The 18,389-nt window shown below is 39.3% G+C and overlaps 1 protein-coding gene across 5 annotated transcripts in view; it reads left to right on the top strand.

Annotated features, from left to right (window-relative positions):
• Window positions 1-18,389, top strand: part of ACOT9 (acyl-CoA thioesterase 9) — an 82,336-nt gene that overhangs the window by 17,468 nt on the left and 46,479 nt on the right. Inside the window, exons 3-4 of one of the 5 annotated variants that reach the window (XM_049705180.1) lie at window positions 661-863; window positions 9,797-9,853. In XM_049705180.1, the coding sequence (XP_049561137.1) occupies window positions 9,831-9,853 (23 nt within the window). In that variant the 5' untranslated portion in view covers window positions 661-863; window positions 9,797-9,830. Of the gene's footprint in view, window positions 1-660; window positions 864-9,796; window positions 9,854-17,857 lie in introns of those variants that run through there. The other 4 variants (XM_049705181.1, XM_004283078.4, XM_004283079.4 and 1 more) reach the window with 4 other exon arrangements.

Below are 18,389 nucleotides of genomic sequence, written 5' to 3'. Positions count from 1 at the left end.
GGGCTTCCTGCGAGTGACACTGTTTCCGTAGTTTCCCAACACTAGATTTCAGTACGTTGAGGGGCCCTGAATGTGCCCTTTAATAGCAAAACCAAACTCTGGCAGGCTTGGCCTGAGACATTTATTCTAGTACATTAAAGCAGATTGCTCTCAGTGTGTGTGTGTGTGTGTGTGTGTGTGTGTGTGTGTGTGTGTGTGGTTAAAATTAAATACAAAATGGAGACTGGACTTGAGAATTCCCTGAGCAGACAAAACCATTTAAGCCAGTAAGCTCAACTAAATCTAGCTTATTTCATGAACATAAATGAAACTTAACCTAGGTTATTTCTTGTAAATACCTCTGACAGTCATAAAAAAAAAACCTTAAGTCATGGTCTTTAAAATGGTATGAGGTAATCACTTTTAACCAATCCCCTGCCATCTAGAACCCCCCATTGTAATAACCAGTCATTGTAAACGTTAATAACTTTCTCATTTTCACTTTTTTTTCCTCTCATTTTCACTTTATAAGCCTTGCTGTAATTTAATGCCTGTGACCTTCATATCCATCTTTGACTCTGGAAGCTCCCAGTTCCTGTTTTTATATACACAACAAACTCTTACTAAATACTATTTATTGATTTGGTGGTTTTGATTATGTTATTTCTGGATTTTTGACAGTTTTCTGACATCAGAAGTGGTATCCAAAGAAGACCCTCAACAACTCTGAGGCCAGTGAGCAACCACGTGCTGGTACCCACTGGGCCCATTGAGCTCACCACTTTCTTGCCAACCTTGCAGTCAGCCTGAATGTTGCTCTCTTTGCATGTTGAGCTCTCGGAATTTATTGTGCATACCTGTATTCTGTTTGTTGAAGCTTCTTGGTAAGTCACCCTTCTGTCTGAAAGGGGAGAAACTTGTGATTCCCTGGGATTTAGGCAATGGTAGGATGACTGAGGTCCTCACAGATTGTTTCAGGGAATCTAGAGGAAGAGATAGGTTCCACCTCATCTAAATCTCATTCTCCTCCTCCCTTAAAAACTCTTGCTTCTTGTATGTATACCTACTATGGACCAGGATCTTGTGCCTTTCTGGCAAAATGGATGAACTTTACAAAGGATAATTTGGAATTGTAGTGGCCACTTCGGGGAAATTTTAACTTAGATAAGATAGTCCACTTTACGGGATGCCCTTGAAAAGAGGATTGCAAACCTCTCAGAGACGATGGAAGATACTCTTTGATTGGTATGCAGAAGTTTCTAAGAGACAAAATGACTCTAAAAATAGCTTTTCTAAAAGAATCCTTACAGTGCGCGTGTGCGTGTGCGCGCACACACACACACACACACACACACACACGCACAAAATCTTCATTAAAAAACTTTGGCCATCTGAGCAGGTAACCTTAAATTAGTCTGTCGGCCAGAAAAACAATTTGGATCCAGATTCTTTTGAGTTTTGTATTATTATACCTGAGATATGGCTAAAATTAAAAACTATAAGACCTTTGTCTCTGTCTACATGTTTATGTATATCCATATATGTATGTATATTATATATATACATATATGATATTGTTTTGGCCACCCCGTGCAGCTTGTGGGATCTTAGTTCCCCAACCAGGGGTTGGACCCGGGCCCTTGGCAGTAAAAGCCCCGAGTCATAACCACTGGACCGCCAGGGAATTCCCATGTATATATGGTATTTTTTTTTTTTTTTTTTTTTTGCGGTACGCGGGCCTCTCACTGTTGTGGCCTCTCCTGTTGTGGAGCACAGGCTCCCGACGCGCAGGCTCAGTGGCCATGGCTCACGGGCCCATCCACTCCGCGGTATGTGGGATCTTCCCAGACTGGTGCACGAACCCATGTCCTCTGCATTGGCAGGCAGACTCTCAACCACTGTGCCACCAGGAAAGCCCTACATGATATTTTTTTAATAGATCTTTATTGGAGTATAATTACTTCACAATACCGTGTTAGTTTCTGTTGCACAACAAAGCAAATCAGCCATATGCATACAATGTCCCCATATCCCCTCCCTCTTGAGCCTCCCTCCCATCCTCCCTATCCCACCCCTCTAGGTCATGGCGAAGCACCGAGCCGATCTCCCTGTGCTATGCAGCTGCTTCCCACCAGCCAACTATTTTACATTCAGTAGTGTATATACGTTGATGCTACTCTCACTTCGCCCCAGCTTCGCCCTCCCACCCCATGTCGTCAAGTCCATTTTCTATGTCTGTCACTTTATTCCTGCCCTGCAACTAGGTTCATCAGTACCATTTTTGTTTTTAGATTCCATATATATGTGTTAGCATATGGTATTTGTTTTTCTTTCTGACTTACTTCACTCTGTATGACAGACTCCAGGTCCATCCCCTCACTACAAATAACTCAATTTCATTTCTTTTTATGGCTGAGTAATATTCCATTGTATATATGTGCCATATCTTCTTTATCCATTCATCTGTTGATGGACGTTTAGGTTGGCTCCATGGCCTGGCTATTGTAAATAGTGCTGCAATGAACATTGTGGTACATGTCTCTTTTTGAATTATGGTTTTCTCAGGGTATGTGCCCAGTAGTGGGATTGCTGGGTCATATGGTAGTTCTATTTTTAGTTTTTTAAGGAACCTCCATACTGTTTTCCATAGTGGTTGTATCCTACCAACAGTGCAGGAGGATTCCCTTTACACCACACCCTTTCCAGCATTTATTGTTTCTAGATATTTTGATAATGGCCATTCTGACTGGCGTGAGTTGATGCCTCATTGTAGTTTTGACTTGCATTTCTCTAGTAATTAGTGATGTGGAGCATCTTTTCATGTGCCTCTTGGCCATCTGTATGTCATCCTTGGTGAGATGTCTATTTAGGTCTTCTGACCATTTTTTAAATGAATTGTTTGTTTTTTTGATATTGAGCTAGCTCCATGAGCTGTTTGTATATTTTGGAGATTAATCCTTTGTCTGTTGTTTCATTTGCAAATAGTTTCTCCCATTGTGAGGGTTGTGTTTTTGTCTTGTCTATGGTTTCCTTTGCTATGCAAAAGCTTTTAAGGTTAATTAAGTCCCATTTGTTTATTTTTGTTTTTATTTCCATTACTTTAGGAGGTGGGTCGAAAAAGATCTTGCTGTGGTTTATGTCAAAGAGTGTTTTTCCTATGTTTTCCTCTAAGAGTTTTATAGTGTCTGGTCTTACATTTAAGTCTTTAATCCATTTGGAGCTTATTTTTGTGTATGATGTTAGGTAGTGTTCTAATTTCATTCTTTTATATGTAGCTGTCCAGTTTTCCCAGCACCACTTATTGAAGAGGCTGTCTTTCCTCCATTGTATGTTCTTGCCTCCTTTGTCATAAATTAGGTGACCATAGGTGCGTGGGTTTATCTCTGGGCATTCTATCTTGTACCATTGATCTATATTTCTGTTTTTGTGCCTGTACCATACTGTCTTGATTACTGTAGCTTTGTGGTATAGTTTGAAGTCAGGGAGCCTGATTCCTCCAACTCCGTTTTTCTTTCTCAGGATTGCTTTGGCTATTTGGGGTCTTTTGTGTTTTCATACAAATTGTAAAATTTTTTATTCTAATTCTGTGAAGAATGTCATTGGTAGTTTGGTATGGATTGTGTTGAATCTGTAGATTGCTTTGGGTAGTATAGTCATTTTCACAATATTGATTCTTCCAATCCAAGAACATGGTATATTTCTCCATCTGTTTATGTCATCTTTGACTTCTTTCATCAGTGTTTTATAGTTTTCTTAGTACAAGTCTTTTGCCTCCTTAAGCAGGTTTATTCCTAGGTATTTTATTCTTTTTGTTGTAATGGTTAATGGGAGTGTTTCCTTAATTTCTCTTTTTGATTTTTCGTTGTTGGTGTATAGGAGTGCCCGAGATTTCTGTGCATTAATTTTGTATCCTGCAACCTTACCAAATTCACTGATTAGTTCTAGTAGTTTTCTGGTGGTATCTTTAGGATTTTCTATGTATAGTATCATGTCATTGGCAAACAGTGACAGTTTACTTCTTCTTTTCCAATTTGCATTCCTTTTATTTCTTTTTCTTCTCTGATTGCTGTGGCTAGGACTTCCAAAACTATGTTGAATAAGAGTGGTGAGTGTGGACATCCTTGTCTTGTTCCTGATCTTAGTGGAAATGCTTTCAGTTTTTCACCATTGAGAACGACGTTTGCTGTGGGTTTGTCATATATTTCCTTTGTTATGTTGAGGTAGGTTCCCTCTATACCCATTTTCTGGAGAGTTTTTTTCATAAATGGGTGTTGGATTTTGTCAAAAGCCTTTTCTGCATCTATTGAGATGATCATATGGTTTTTATTCCTTAATTTGTTAATATGGTGTATCACATTGATTTGCATATATTGAAGAATGCTTGCATCCCTAGGATAAATCCCACTTGATCATGGTGTGTGATCCTTTTAATGTGCTGTTGGATTCTGTTTGCTAGTATTTTGTTGAGGATTTTTGCATCTATGTTCATCAGTGATATTGGTCTATAATTTTCTTGTTTTGTGATATCATTTACTGGTTTTGGTATCAGGGTGATGGTGGCTTCATGGAATGAATTGCTCCCTCTGCAATTTTTTGGAAGATTTTGAGAATGATTGGTGTAAGCTCTTCTCTAAATGTTTGATAGAATTTGCCTGTGAAGCCATCTCGTCCTAGACTTTTGTTTGTTGGGAGATTTTAAATTACGGTTTCAATTTCATTACTTGTGATAGGCCTGTTTATATTTTCTAATTCTTCCCGGTTCAGTCTTGGAAAATTGTACCTTTCCAAGAATTTGTCCATTTCTTCGTGGTTGTCCACTTTATTGGCATATAGTTGCTTGTAGTAGTATCTTATAATCCTTTGTATTTCTGCAGTGTCAGTTGTGATTTCTCCTTTTTCATTTCTAATTTTATTGATTTGCGTCCTCTCCCTTTTTTTTCTTGATGAGTCTGGCTAAGGGTTTATCAATTTTGTTTATCTGATCAAAGAACCAGCTTTTAGTTTTATTGATCTTTGCTATTGTTTTATTTGTTTCTATTTCATTATTTCTGCTCTGATCTTTATGATTTCTTTCCTTCTACTGACTTTGGGTTTTCTTTGTTCTTCTTTCTCTAGTTGTTTTAAGTGTAGGGTTAGATTGTTTATTTGAGATTTTTCTTGTTTCTTGAGGTGAGATTGTATTGCTATAAACTTCCCTCTTAGGACTGCTTTTGCTGCGTCACATAGGTTTTGGGTCGTTGTGTTTTCATTGTCATTTGTTTCTATGTATTTTTTTATTTCTTCTTTGATTTCTTCAGTGATCTCTTGGTTATTTAGTAGTGCACTGTTTAGCCTCCGTGTATTTGTGTTTTTTACAGTTTTTTTCATGTAATTGATTTCCAATCTAATAGCGTTGTGGTCAGAAAAGATGCTTGATATGATTTCAATATTCTTAAATTTTCCAAGACTTGATTTTTGACCCAAAATGTGATCTATCCTGGAGAATGTTCCATGTGCACTTGAGAAGAAAGTGTATTCTGCCACTTTTGGGTGGAATGTTCTATAAATATCAGTTAGATCTATCTGGTCTATTGTATCATTTAAAGCTTGTGCTTCCTTATTTATTTTTCGTTTGGATGATCTGTCCATTGGTGTAAGTGGTGTGTTAAGGTACCCTACTATTACTGTGTTACTGTTGATTTCTCCTTTCCTGGTTGTTAGCATTTGCCATATGTATTGAGGTGCTCCTGTGTTGGGTGCATAAACATTTATAATTGTTATATCTTGTTCTTGGATTGATCCTTTGATCATTATGTAGTGTCCCTCCTTGTCTCTTGTAGCAGACTTTATTTTAAAGTCTATTTTATCTGATATGAGTATTGCTACTCCAGGTTTCTTTTGATTTCCATTTGCATGGAATATCTTTTTCCATCCCTTCATGTTCAGTTTGTATGTGTCCCTAGGTCTGAAGTGGGTCTCTTGGAGACAGCATATATATGGGTCTTGTTTTTGTATCCATTCAGCCAGTCTCTGTCTTTTCATTGGGGCATTTAATCCATTTACATTCAAGGTTATTATCGATACGTATGTTCCTATTACCATTTTCTTAGTTGTTTTGGGTTGGTTTTTGTGGGTCTTTCTCTTCTCTTGTGTTTCCCTCTTTGAGAAGTTTCTTTAGCATTTGCGGTAAAGCTGGTTTGGTGGTGCTGAATTCTCTTAGCTTTTGCTTGTCTGAAAAGCTTTTGACTTCTCCGTCAAATCTGAATGAGATCCTTTCTGGCTAGAGTAATCTTGGTTGTAGGTTTTTCTCTTTCATCACTTTAAGTATATCCTGCCACTCCCTTCTGGCCTGTAGAGTTTCCACTGAAAAACCCGCTGATAACTTATGGGGATTCCTTTGTATGTTATTTTTTGTTTTTCCCTTGCTGCTTTTAATATTTTTTCTTTGAGTTTAATTTTTATTAGTTTGATTAATATGTGTCTTGGTGTGTTTTTCCTAGGGTTTATCCTATATGGGACTCTCTGTGCTTCCTGGACCTGAATGACTATTTTCTCTCCCATGTTAGGGAAGTTTTCAGCTATAATCTCTTCAAATATTTTCTCAGGCCCTTTCTTTTTCTCCTCTTCTTTTGGGACCCCTATAATTCGAATGTTGGTACATTTATTGTTGTCCCAGAGGTCTCTGAAATTGTCTTCAATTCTTTTCATTCTTTTTTCTTTAGTCTGCTCCTTGGCAGTTATTTCCACCATTTTGTCTTCCAGCTCACTTATTTGTTCTTCTGCCTCAGTTTTTGATTCCTTCTAGTGTATTTTTCATTTCAGTCATTATGTTGTTCATCTCTGTTTGTTTGTTCTTCTAGATCTGTGTTAAACATTTCTTGTATTTTCTCAATCTGTGCCTCCATTCTATTTCTGAGATTCTGGATGATCTTTACTATCATTACTCTGAATTCTTTTTCAGGTAGATTGCCTATTTCCTCTTCATTTATTTGGTCTTGTAGGTTTTTACCTTGCTCCTTCATCTGTGATATTTTTTTTTGCCATGTCTCTCTTTTTTTTTTTATGAGTGGGATTGTGTTCCTGTCTTACTGGTTGTTTGGCCTGAGGTTTACAACTCTGGGGTTTGTAGACTATTGGGTAGAGATGGGTCTTGGTGCTGAGATGAGGAACTCTGTGAGACCTCACTCCAATGAATATTCCCTAGGGTCTGAGGTTCTCTGTTAGTCCAGTGGTTTGGACTCGGAGCTCCCACCGCAGGAGCTTAGGCCCAATTCTGGGCTCATGAACCAAGATCCCGCAAGCCATCTGGAGCGGCAGAAAAAGCAAAAAAACAAAAAAAACCCCAATAACAAAGTGAAATATAAAATTAGACTAGGAAACTAACAGATATGTTATGAAGAATATAAAAGTAAAAATATAGATGAATCAACAACCGGAAAGAACTACAGTACCAGTAGTTTTACTAGTAGTACAGAACTACTAGTAAAAAAGAGGAGGAGGGGGAAAAAAAAGGTGGGGGAAGGCCTTGGCTGTGGAGGGCAGGGCCTAAGCAAGGGTGAGGTTTGGGCGGTGGGCAGGGGCAATGCTCAGGACCCACAGGGCTGGAAAAGGCCTTGGGGGCTGTGGGGATTGGGGCTTAGGATCAAGGAACAGAAGGGGCCCAGGTGTGCCCCCCCAACCCCTGGTCTCAGAAGGCAGGGGACCTCACCTAGGAGCCCAGCAGGCTTCCTGGGCTCGAGTGGGTGGGGTAAACGCCCTCCTGTCCTGCTTCTCCTGATCTCCCTGGCCTCAGGGGCACTGATTCTGTCTGGCTTCCACTTCTCCTCCCTGCTTAGTACCCCTACGTCCTACTGGTTCACTTTAGGGTTCCTCCTGTCTCCTTGCGGGTCTCCCCACCAGCGGCTGGCAGGCACCCTAGTTGTGGGGAGACGCTAACTCTACATCTTCCCACACTGCCATCTTGACTCTGCCCCTGATATTTTAAAAAGAATTCTACTTAGTTGGCTTAAAGAGAAATAAGTGCATGTATAAATTAAATATTCCTAAAACTCTCAGAAATGGAAACTCTAATCCAGCTGTTTTCAAGTTCACATGATCAGGATAATCTTTGTTAAATAAAAGTTAGTTTAAATTTGTTGGTTTAATAAAAACAGCCTTGTCTTTGGAATTGTCAATATTAAATGTAATGCAAACATATAACTTTTTCTACCTTGGTTTATTTGTCACATAGGCTCACGCTATCTCTATGTTACAAAATAACTTAAGGGCTTCCCTGGTGGCGCAGTGGTTGAGAGTCCGCCTGCCGATGCAGGGGACACGGGTTCATGCCCTGGTCGGGGAAGATCCCACATGCGGGAGCGGCTGGGCCCGTGAGCCATGACCACTGAGCCTGCACATACGGAGCCTGTGCTCTGCAACGGGAGAGGCCACAACAGTGAGAGACGTGCGTACCGCAAAACAAAAACAAACAAACAAACAAAAAACAAAAAACAATAACTTAAGATGATGGCTAGCTGTTTGATGGCTAATCTAAGCATAATTGTTGAAAACAAGTAATTTAAATAAATGTAAATAAAATAAAAGTTTATACTAAGCTAAACTAAATAATGAACATTTATTGTCTAGATCATTTCCAAATAAGATAATTTACTGAGACATTGATCACTAAACATAAATTTAAATTTATTTATTTTTCTTAATTTTTACAGAGACAAAGATATTTGGGTCTATTAATAAATATGTCTTTTGCCACATTAAAACCACATTAAATATTGTACTATGAAAAACGTGTTTCTAAAAAATATAAGTTTTTATAATTATGTATTTATAAATTTGCTAATTTACCATAGGGTGCTAATATATGATAGATAGTTCACTACTGCCTGCTTTGTAATTTTCATATGTAAAAATAGAGCTACTAGAAACAATAAAGAGTGAAGGAAAACAACTTTGTATACAAAGAAAGGGAAGAAAATTGGATTTAAAAAAATATCAGTACAGATTTATTTCATTTCTTCATAAAAAACAACTCCATAAAATATTTGAATAAAAAAGGAACAAACAGTTTTCAGTAAGTGTTTGCATATTTTTTCTACATACTTTCTTCTCCCTTCAGATTCCAAAAACAGAGTAGAACTGAGACATTCTTAATTTTGTCACAGCTACATAGCCTTTAATTCTGTCAACAGAACTTCTATTCATTCTCCATAAAGCCCCTGAATATCTAGCATTAGGAAATTAATGAACTCATTGATCTAAACCCGAGGATACAAACCCCTAACAAGTGCCAAAGCACTCATTCATTATGAGACTGGCTCTTCTGTTTCCTTGCTAAGGATGTAGAGGTGTGTTCTACATCCTGAAAATAATAGACGGAGTTTACATGGCATGGATACGAGCAATAGTTACTGCACAAGTGAACAGGACACAAAACCACCTGAGCTGGTTGTTTAGTGTATTTTAGGGAGAGGAGCTGATGTCTGGTTTTCTCTTTCCCTCTAACTCTTCTCTTTGACAACCAACAGCACATGAACATTATTTGTTAGACTATTCTGCCCTGCAGTTTTGTACTTTGATTCAAAGAAATGAAAACTGACATTGCTCTCCCTCACATTGATTGGAAGAAATCAATATAATAGTGAAAATATTGCTGATTCTAGGGATATGGAACATCAAAGTGATCCTTATTATGAGGTTTGAACTTGTAATTTTAAAAAATTGTAGTTGATTTACAATAAAATGTATTTTCATATGAGGAGTATGCAAGGAATATAGGATGTGTTTTTGTTAAGGAGAAAGAGAGTAATGTGTAAAATAAAATGACTGTTTTTTTTTTCAGAAGAAGAAAGGAAAAAGAAGAAGGCAAAACCTTAATGAATATAGAAAGATTCAAAAGGTTTGTGGAAGAGAAATTTTATGTTGTGAGGTCACAGCTGGCTAAAATTGAATAGATTTATTTACAAGGATTTTTAAAATGAGCCCAGTAATGTACTGATACAAAACTAGAGTTTAATTTTCTCTCTGTTAAAATCACAAAATTTCTTAGATTATTGGTCTGTTCTTAATAAAATATTATAAAAGGTTTTTCTTTACCTTTAATGTAATCTGCCTAGGAAACAAGGATTCCGTGTCATGGGAAATATTTCCTGTGTTCCACATTGTCTTTATCAGATCTTTAATTAGGAAAACTGAGTTTTTTCAATTTTAAGAGCTAAGGTTTTTTACAGCTATATAACTTCCTATATTTGCCTTTGAAATCTTTCAGTTATCACTTTGGTGAACAGATAACTAAGTGTTATGTCATAGTGACTTACACTCCTAATTGATCAAGGGTTTCAAATCTTTTGACATTTTTAACAAACTTCCCCAAATCAAATTCTGAATGAAGTCTTTTTGACCTCAAACTAACTTTGGAATTTTCCAGAGGGCCCCTGGAAGTTCTGAAAAAATTTGCTCTTTCTCCTTATAAAAGAGAAATCTCAGTTTATTTAGGCTTATTTGATATTAAATTGCATGGCAAACATTGTCAAATAAAAAGTAATGTTTGACCTTCTTAGATTATATTTACATAGTATATATTATTAATATGTGTTCTAGAAATTATATGAAATTCCTAAAAACCTGGTATGTCCTTGCATAATGTTATCAGTCAAAATTCCAGTGATTATTTTATAATATTGTATGTCACAAAATAATAACTTGGGCATCATTTTTTGGTGAATTCTCACTAGATCTTTAACCATGGATGTTTTTAAGTCTTTTGTCACAGTTATTGTTTTACTCTTGATTCCTCTCTGAAAGCACTTGTAATCATCTACAGGCAAAATGCTTCATCTTCAAAGAGATTTATGGAAAAGATATTAACAAGTACTCTAGAATACAAGTTTCTGATAACTTTAAGATCATAACACTGAACTGGGTAAGAATTTCTAAGACTCTACTGGAAAAGTGATTGATTCATAAAGCTACTAACCCAAGATGAAGCAAAACAAAAATTAATTACAGGAGACTGAATGAACTGATGAAGATGATTATAACTTTTATGACTTCATTTTAAATATTGCTGGTTGTTTAATGTTTTGTTTTCCAGATTTAAAGGACTCCTTTTGCTCCTCTCTTTTAAGCTATTAATATTTATAACTTGACAGCAATTTGAGAAAGTATGCTTTTGTAAACAAAAGTTGAAACATTTATCTTTTTCTCCCTACCTAATCCCTCCAGAATTCAGAAACTCTTATTAAATACTCTTCTTTTCATGACAATATATGTATTTATATAAACTCAATAAGAATTTGTTCTTCTTGTAGCAGGACACAAGTAAACAAGTCCTTAGCTTGGCTTCTTAGCCTAAAGAGACTTTAAAGGTCTAATCTGAAATTCTTTATTACCAGGCAATTTTAAAGAACTAAAGTTGACTTTATGGAGCCAGTAAAGCCCCTTGGATATTACCAAGGCTTTGACCAAAATGTCATGTTTGAGAATCTGCATAGAATTACTATTCTTACTACATTTATGTAAATAATCTATCCAAGTTTAATAAGATGACTTATAAACAAATTAGTTTCACTATAAGTATTTTGATAAAAGAGGGATGACTATGGAAAAAATTGTTTCACTAGAAAACTATGGTTATCATGGTATCTCTCCTACCAGGTAAGTATAGAAAAGTATGGTGTATTCTTTATCAAATTCTAGTCCTGTTAATTGTCTTTGAGGTTTCGTTATCTACTTGTAAACTTCAGAGAAATCACCACAATAGATCATGTATGGACAACCTTCATGCTTGTTGCTGTAAAGGCTGCTCAAGAAAGTTCAGTAGAATACCTGATGACATCAAAGACAGTTAAGCTGCAAACCAGGAAAATCCACAGATTGAAACTGCCATCCTTATTCCACTCCCTAAAGATGCTTCGAATTCAAATCTACAAATGTTCTCAATTGGCTGCTCTCCAAACTCAGAAACTGAATTTATAATTTGCTCGAACTGTTAACCCTTGTTTTTCTTTTATTTCCATAGAAATGCGTCTTATTAAATTACCTTATTGCTCACATCATATAGAGGCCTAACTTAGGTGGAGGCACACCTGCAGTACCACCTCCTGAACTAAAATATCCTCATGTTCATCCTGTCCTAGGTAATCATGAGGATATATGATTGCTAATACATCGTGTTGTGCGTATGTTAAAAAAAAAAAAAAATATATATATATATATATAAATATGTGTATATATAGGTAAAGCCTGAATTTGATTACAGCCCATTCGAGTTATCTAGTTGGTTAGATCTTAGCTTCTGGGATTCTCTGCCCTTGAGAATTTTTAAAATTCTTGGCTACTATTCTGATTATAGTCATCATGTTAACCTTTCTAGTGCATTGTATCCTCCCAAGGGTTTTAAATGCCTTTTGCTAGCCTCTCTTACACCAAATGATATCCATCAGGATTAGACAACCTGAAGAATTCAGTGACCTAACTTCCCATGTCTATGATGATGATGCAGCTGTTGGTAACAGCAACTACATGACCCTCCATCCTGTTGACTCAACTATTGGAAACAATGAACGTGTGATTCTTTAGCCTGGCTGTATCAACAGTGGTTACCAAGAGTAATGCTAAACTAGTTGGCCACACCCTTAGCTTGCTGAGATAATGACCAGAAAGGGGGGAATTGCTAAACATAACAAAAGGGAGACCAAACCTGAGGCTTCCCTGGGCAGACAAAACCATGCAAGCCACGGAAGCAAAACTAAGTTTAGATTATTTCATGAACATAAGCAAAACTTAGGTTATTTCTTTTTTTTTTTTTGCGGTACGCGGGCCTCTCACTGCTGTGGCCTCTCCCGTTGTGGAGCACAGGCTCCAGACGTGCAGGCTCAGCGGCCATGGCTCACAGGCCCAGCCGCTCCTCGGCATGTGGTATTTTCTCGGACCGGGGCACGAACCCGTGTCCCCTGCATCGGCAGGTGGACTCTCAACCACTGCGCCACCAGGGAAGCCCCCTTAGGTTATTTCTTATAAATGCCTCTGACAGTCATAATAAAACTTAAGTCATCTTCCTAAAAATGGTATAAGAGAATCACTTTTAACCAATCTCCTGCCATCTGGAACCCCCATTGTAATAATGAGTCATTGTAAACGTTAATAACTTTCTCATTTCACTTTATAAACTATCCTTTAATTTCATGCCCATGAGCTTCATATCAATCTTTGAATTTGGAAGCTCCTAGTTTGAGAGCTAAATACTATTTATTGATTTGGTGGTTTTAGTTGTGCTATTTTTGACGGTATCTATATATCTATATCTATGTCTTTATCTATACCTATACCTCCTCAGGGAGATATATATATCTCCTCAGGGAATTTTTACAGTAACTGCTAGGGCCAGGGTGAGGGAGATGCAAGAGCCTGAGCAATACATGGGGAATAACTGTGGGTTATAGTAGGAACTGGAGTCAAGGAAAAAATGGCCACTTTGAAGAGCCTTTTTCTGAGTAAAACAAGGATCTTTCTTCTCTCCAGGCTTGGTTTTTTCATCTCCACAGACGAGGCCAGACAGAAGCCATATGTGGTGTCCTGTGCAGTGTGCTAATGAGTTACCTATATAAACAGAACAAAGCAGTCTAGCAATCCCATAAAGATCACATATAACGATAAACCAGCTAGAATAATGCCACTGTTTCTGAAGATAAAGTCAACTAATACTAATGGCACCATCCTGTCTTTGTGTGGCCCCGTCTCCAAATAGCACAAGATACAAATTTATACCCGAAAACGTGTTATGTAAATTCAAACAACCAGCATGATTTTAATGTCTATAGAATATACAAATCCTCATCGTAAAGTCAGTTTCGAAAGCTTGCGGGCACTCTGAAGCATGTGCTTCTGCAGAGATAGTGAATTATGTTTATAGCTTTGTTCCCTCTATGGCTATGCATCCTGGTGCAGCTGTAATTGTATCAGAGGTACTTGTTGATTTTCCTTGGGCTGAGGAATGGCAGGGTTGGCTCCTATGCTGGCCCAGCTGAATGGGCTGCCTTGGGGTCTGAGGCGAGGCTCTATTTCCCAGCTAGGATGGTAGCAGTTGGGGTGGTGTGAAAAAAATGATGGAAAGTGGGTGGGCAAGAGAATGGAGAGAAATAGGATGCAGAGGGAGAAACGAATGGAAGAGAACGGAATTTGTTGGAGAGAGTGGATGAAGTGGGAAGGAGGGTGGCCGTGACAAGGTGAAGAATGATCAGAAGATTAGGCGTGGGTAGGAGAGTTGCCCACTGAAATTTTACCTTTTAAGTCCTATTTTATTGAAAGAGACATCTTTATTGAAGAGGACACCCTGAGATGAAGATGTCCTATCCTAAAGAAACCCTCTGATCCCATGTCACTAATAGTATGACATGTTTTACATGTTTGCCATTTTTAAGCAAGAGGAAATTGTTAGAGGAAAAAGAGCATTGCTAAAGATATAAAACCTTTCAACACTTGGATTTGATGAGCAGTCATAAAGGTGGAGCTGAGGAAAGGTAAGGAAAGTGATAAAAAAATTACCACTGTTTTGAAATTTCCTAGCCTGGGTTTTACTTCTGTTGGAACAAGTGGATATAATACTAAGCATTTTCATGTAACAGCTCACTAGTCTTTCAGGTTTAGGGGGAAAATCACCTTTCCATTGTTTCCTCCTCCCCCTCACAACTTTATTTTGTATAATCTCTAGTCTGGGAAATAAGCTATTTTTTTTTTAATAAGCTATTTTTTAAAAAGTGGTTTCTCTATCCTAATGAAATAATAGCATGAATCAATTTGTTTGAAAGTTGATGACAGTTTTCCAACAACATTTTCTACCTGAATTAGATATCCAAAAATATCTATGGTTTAGCAGCCCAAGGATGCTTACTAGATACTTTTCACTCTTAATACTAGGTTGAACTGATAACGTATTGTTAGGTTTTGTTATTTGTTATGATTCTTCTACTTGTAATAATAATGACATTGATAATGTCTTATGTATCTGTCAGTGTATGATGAGGTGTCTTTGATTTTAATGATACATTTGATACCATTTCTGTTACCCTGAGACCATTTCAGAATAGAACTAACGGAGAATAACAACAAACAGGTGGGGTGGACAATCTATTATTCAGGACAGTGATTCTCACCACCATACAACTGTTGCATGTTTCCTGGCCTGATTTTGTGACCACTTTCCTTTCTATCCCTGCTGTCCAAAATTTGGTATAGCATATACCACATTTACAACCCCACTACCACCACACACATAGAAATCAGGGTTGCTAAGCTGTTTTAAGAATTTTACTCATGCTGCCAACTGAGATAATTGTAGACATGTGGTTGAATGCTGGGCTGGCTGGGTTTTAGCAGGGGTTCCCTGAGGTTAGAACTAAGGTAAGTGGGCTAAGTGATGAGATCATTTTTTTTCTCTTTAAATAACATCTGGGACTTCCCTGGTGGTGCAGTGGTTAAGAATAGCCTGCCAATGCAGGGGACACGGGTTCAAGCCCTGGTCTGGGAAGATCCCACGTGCTGCAGAGCAACTAAGCCCGTGCGTCACAACTACTGAACCTGCGCTCTAGAGCCCGCGAGCCACAACTACTGAAGCCCATGCACCTAGAGCCCGTGCTCCGCAACAAGAGAAGCCACCGCAATGAGAAGTCCGCGCACCGCAATGACGAAGAGTAGCCCCTGCTCGGTGCAACTAGAGAAATCCGGCACGCAGCAACGAAGACCCAACACAGCCAAAAAGAAAATATAAAATAAATAAATAACATCTGCAGTGGGACATCTGTGGGGTTGGTTGCTCTGTACTCCTTTTCTAAGGAGTGCTGCATATTCCCCTCTGAGAGGCTACTTATGGAAATAGCCATACTAGTAGATGGTGACCTGTCCATGGGCCTGGGTAAGGAGGTTCCTGGTAAGTCAAATGGGCCAATCACATCACCTTGCCCTGCTGCCACAGTTGACCAGTCCAGGGGTGTGTACCTGATCCCACCTGGGCCAATGAATCTCTTTTCAGGACTTTTTGTATTTGGGATACAGATTTTCGGGTCAGTCTCCAAGCATGTGGATGTGTCTGCGATTGTAAAATGTGAAGTTCAGGAGATGCTTTGGCCATGTGGAGGAAGCCATTATTCAGAGAAAAAAGAATGAAGCCAGTATGCAAAGTATAGCAAAGATAAATGATGGAGAAGAGGCATCTTCATGGCACTGAGTCCCTGGTTCTAGCTGTTCCAGCCAACATTGACACTGTTTATACCCTGATTATACACTGATGAGAATGTGTCTGGCTGGAAGGTGACTTGATTGCACAAAATTACAAGCTACCCCTACGTATCATTACATCAGCTATGTAACCTAAAAAATTCTCTTGAACTTAATTTTTTTCCCTGAACCTACTATTGCCTCAACCGAAAGTTCAAGTAAAAACCAACCAAAAAGTGTAATTTGATAAAATATTTATTGCACTGTGTTAGGTGTGGTAGAGTATAAGGAAGTATTATTACCAAACCAAACCTGGGTCTGCTCACCTGACTCATGGTAAAGCCAATCTACTGACACCGGGTTGTGGTGAAGGAAAGTATAGTGTTTATTGCAAGGCACCCAAAGTGGGGTCAAGCAACGAGATAGGGCAGCTCATGCTCAAAAGGCCCGAACTCCCCGATGGCTTTCAGGGAAGGGCTTTTAAAGGCCACATTACAGGTGAGGATTGCAGGGGGCCTGATCATCTTGTGGACATTCTTCTGATTGGTTGGCGGTGAGGTAACAGGGTGGTATTTTGGGAGTTAAACGTCATCAACCTTCTGGTTCCAGCTGGTCTGGGGTCTACGTGCTTATGGGCAGCATGCAGTAAACTTCTTCCACCTGGTGTGAGTTTCAGTGTCTGCCAAACAAATCAAGGACGTGGCTCAGGATATTGTCTATAGCTCTTGAGGAGGAGCTAAAGGTCCTTGACTTTGCTTTATGGCTAAATTATTATTATTTTGTCTTGCTTGACTGTTTTTCCTTTGTTTCTGTATCTTCTCACTTCTCTGAGTAAATTTGCTTCATAGAACTTGGGGAAGGCCTAGGAGGCTAAAGCTTTTCTATAAACGAGAGGCAGGAGATATGGTGGGGGAGGGGGGAATCTGTACCTGGGAAGGCCCTGTGGGGTACCGCTCGGTTTCCGGTTTCCGTATAGCCTCCACAAAACAAAACAAAACAAAACCGTCCCTGATAAGGTATGGACAACATGAATTAAAAGGAAGGCGAGATCCCTGCAGGCCAAAAGGACAGTCTTCTGGATGTGGGACTGATAAAAGCAGGGAAAGTTAGGTGGAGAGGAAAGAGGAAGCCAAAGACCGTGCTCCATTTGTAATTCATAAAGTGATTTTTTTAAAAAGCCAGCTTAATTAAAATTGACAAACTTTTAGTAAGCATGGAGTATCAAAAAACATACGGTATCAACCCTGCCTTTTAGGAAATTACCATCTTCAAGGACAAAGCAAGACGGGCATGTATTCTGGAAAGATCCCCCCTCATTACCTTATTTTATTTCCTCCTTAGACCACTTTATCACGTTTGAAACGATATAATTTGCCAACTTGCTTGCTGACTTGTTTTCCTTCCCTATAAGGTAAGCCCCCTAAGGGCAGGGAGTTTTGTCTGTTTTGTTGCATTTCCAGAATCTACAGCGTCTTGCGCACTGCAAACAGCTGAATAAGAATTCGTTGAATGAAATGGAGAATCAGATCCTAGGGTAAAAATCATCTTAACTTTTTGGCCTTGAATCTCTCTGGGCGGGCCAAGATCTCCAACCGTCAAACACTAGGGGGCACACCGAGATTAGGAGAGGAACAATTTTTTTCCCCTTCGAGTAAAGGTTTTCAACCATTGCTTACGTTAGCATCATCTGGGGCGCCTTTAGACATCCTGAAGACCAGGCTGCACCCCTAATTCAGAATCTCCATAGGGTGAGGCCCAGGCATCGGTATTTTGGAAAGCTGCCCAGAAGATTCCAACGTGCAGCTAAAGGCCAACTGGGAGCCGGGGCTTGGGGGTGAAGGTCGCGCAGCCTTCAGCGAAGCGGGATAACGGAGACAAGCTCCAAGGACGTGGCTGCATGTAGCCTCTAGGCACACCCCAGCGGTGCCGCCTGATGCATTTAATCAACAATGGAGGAGAGAGACTAACTCCAGCTTCTCGCCAAAGAGTGGGCCTTCAAGCGCAGCGTGGCCCCGCCCCCGGGCAACGAGGCCCCGCCCCCGCCCGCGGCCGCGCGGCAAGGGTGGGGTCCTGGGGAGCTAGGTCCAGTCAGGCGCCCGCGAACGCTCTCCCTCTCCCGCCTTCCATTGCCTCAACTTCCCTCCGCCAACCGGCGCGCGGGGCTCGGGTCTGTGATCACGTGCACGGCGGCGGGCAAGCGCCATGAGGGGGGCGGCACTGCG

The sequence above is a fragment of the Orcinus orca genome, chromosome X, assembly GCF_937001465.1.
Source record: "Orcinus orca chromosome X, mOrcOrc1.1, whole genome shotgun sequence".
NCBI classification, from domain to species: Eukaryota; Metazoa; Chordata; class Mammalia; order Artiodactyla; family Delphinidae; genus Orcinus; species Orcinus orca.
This window is presented reverse-complemented; position numbering and strand designations above follow the sequence as displayed.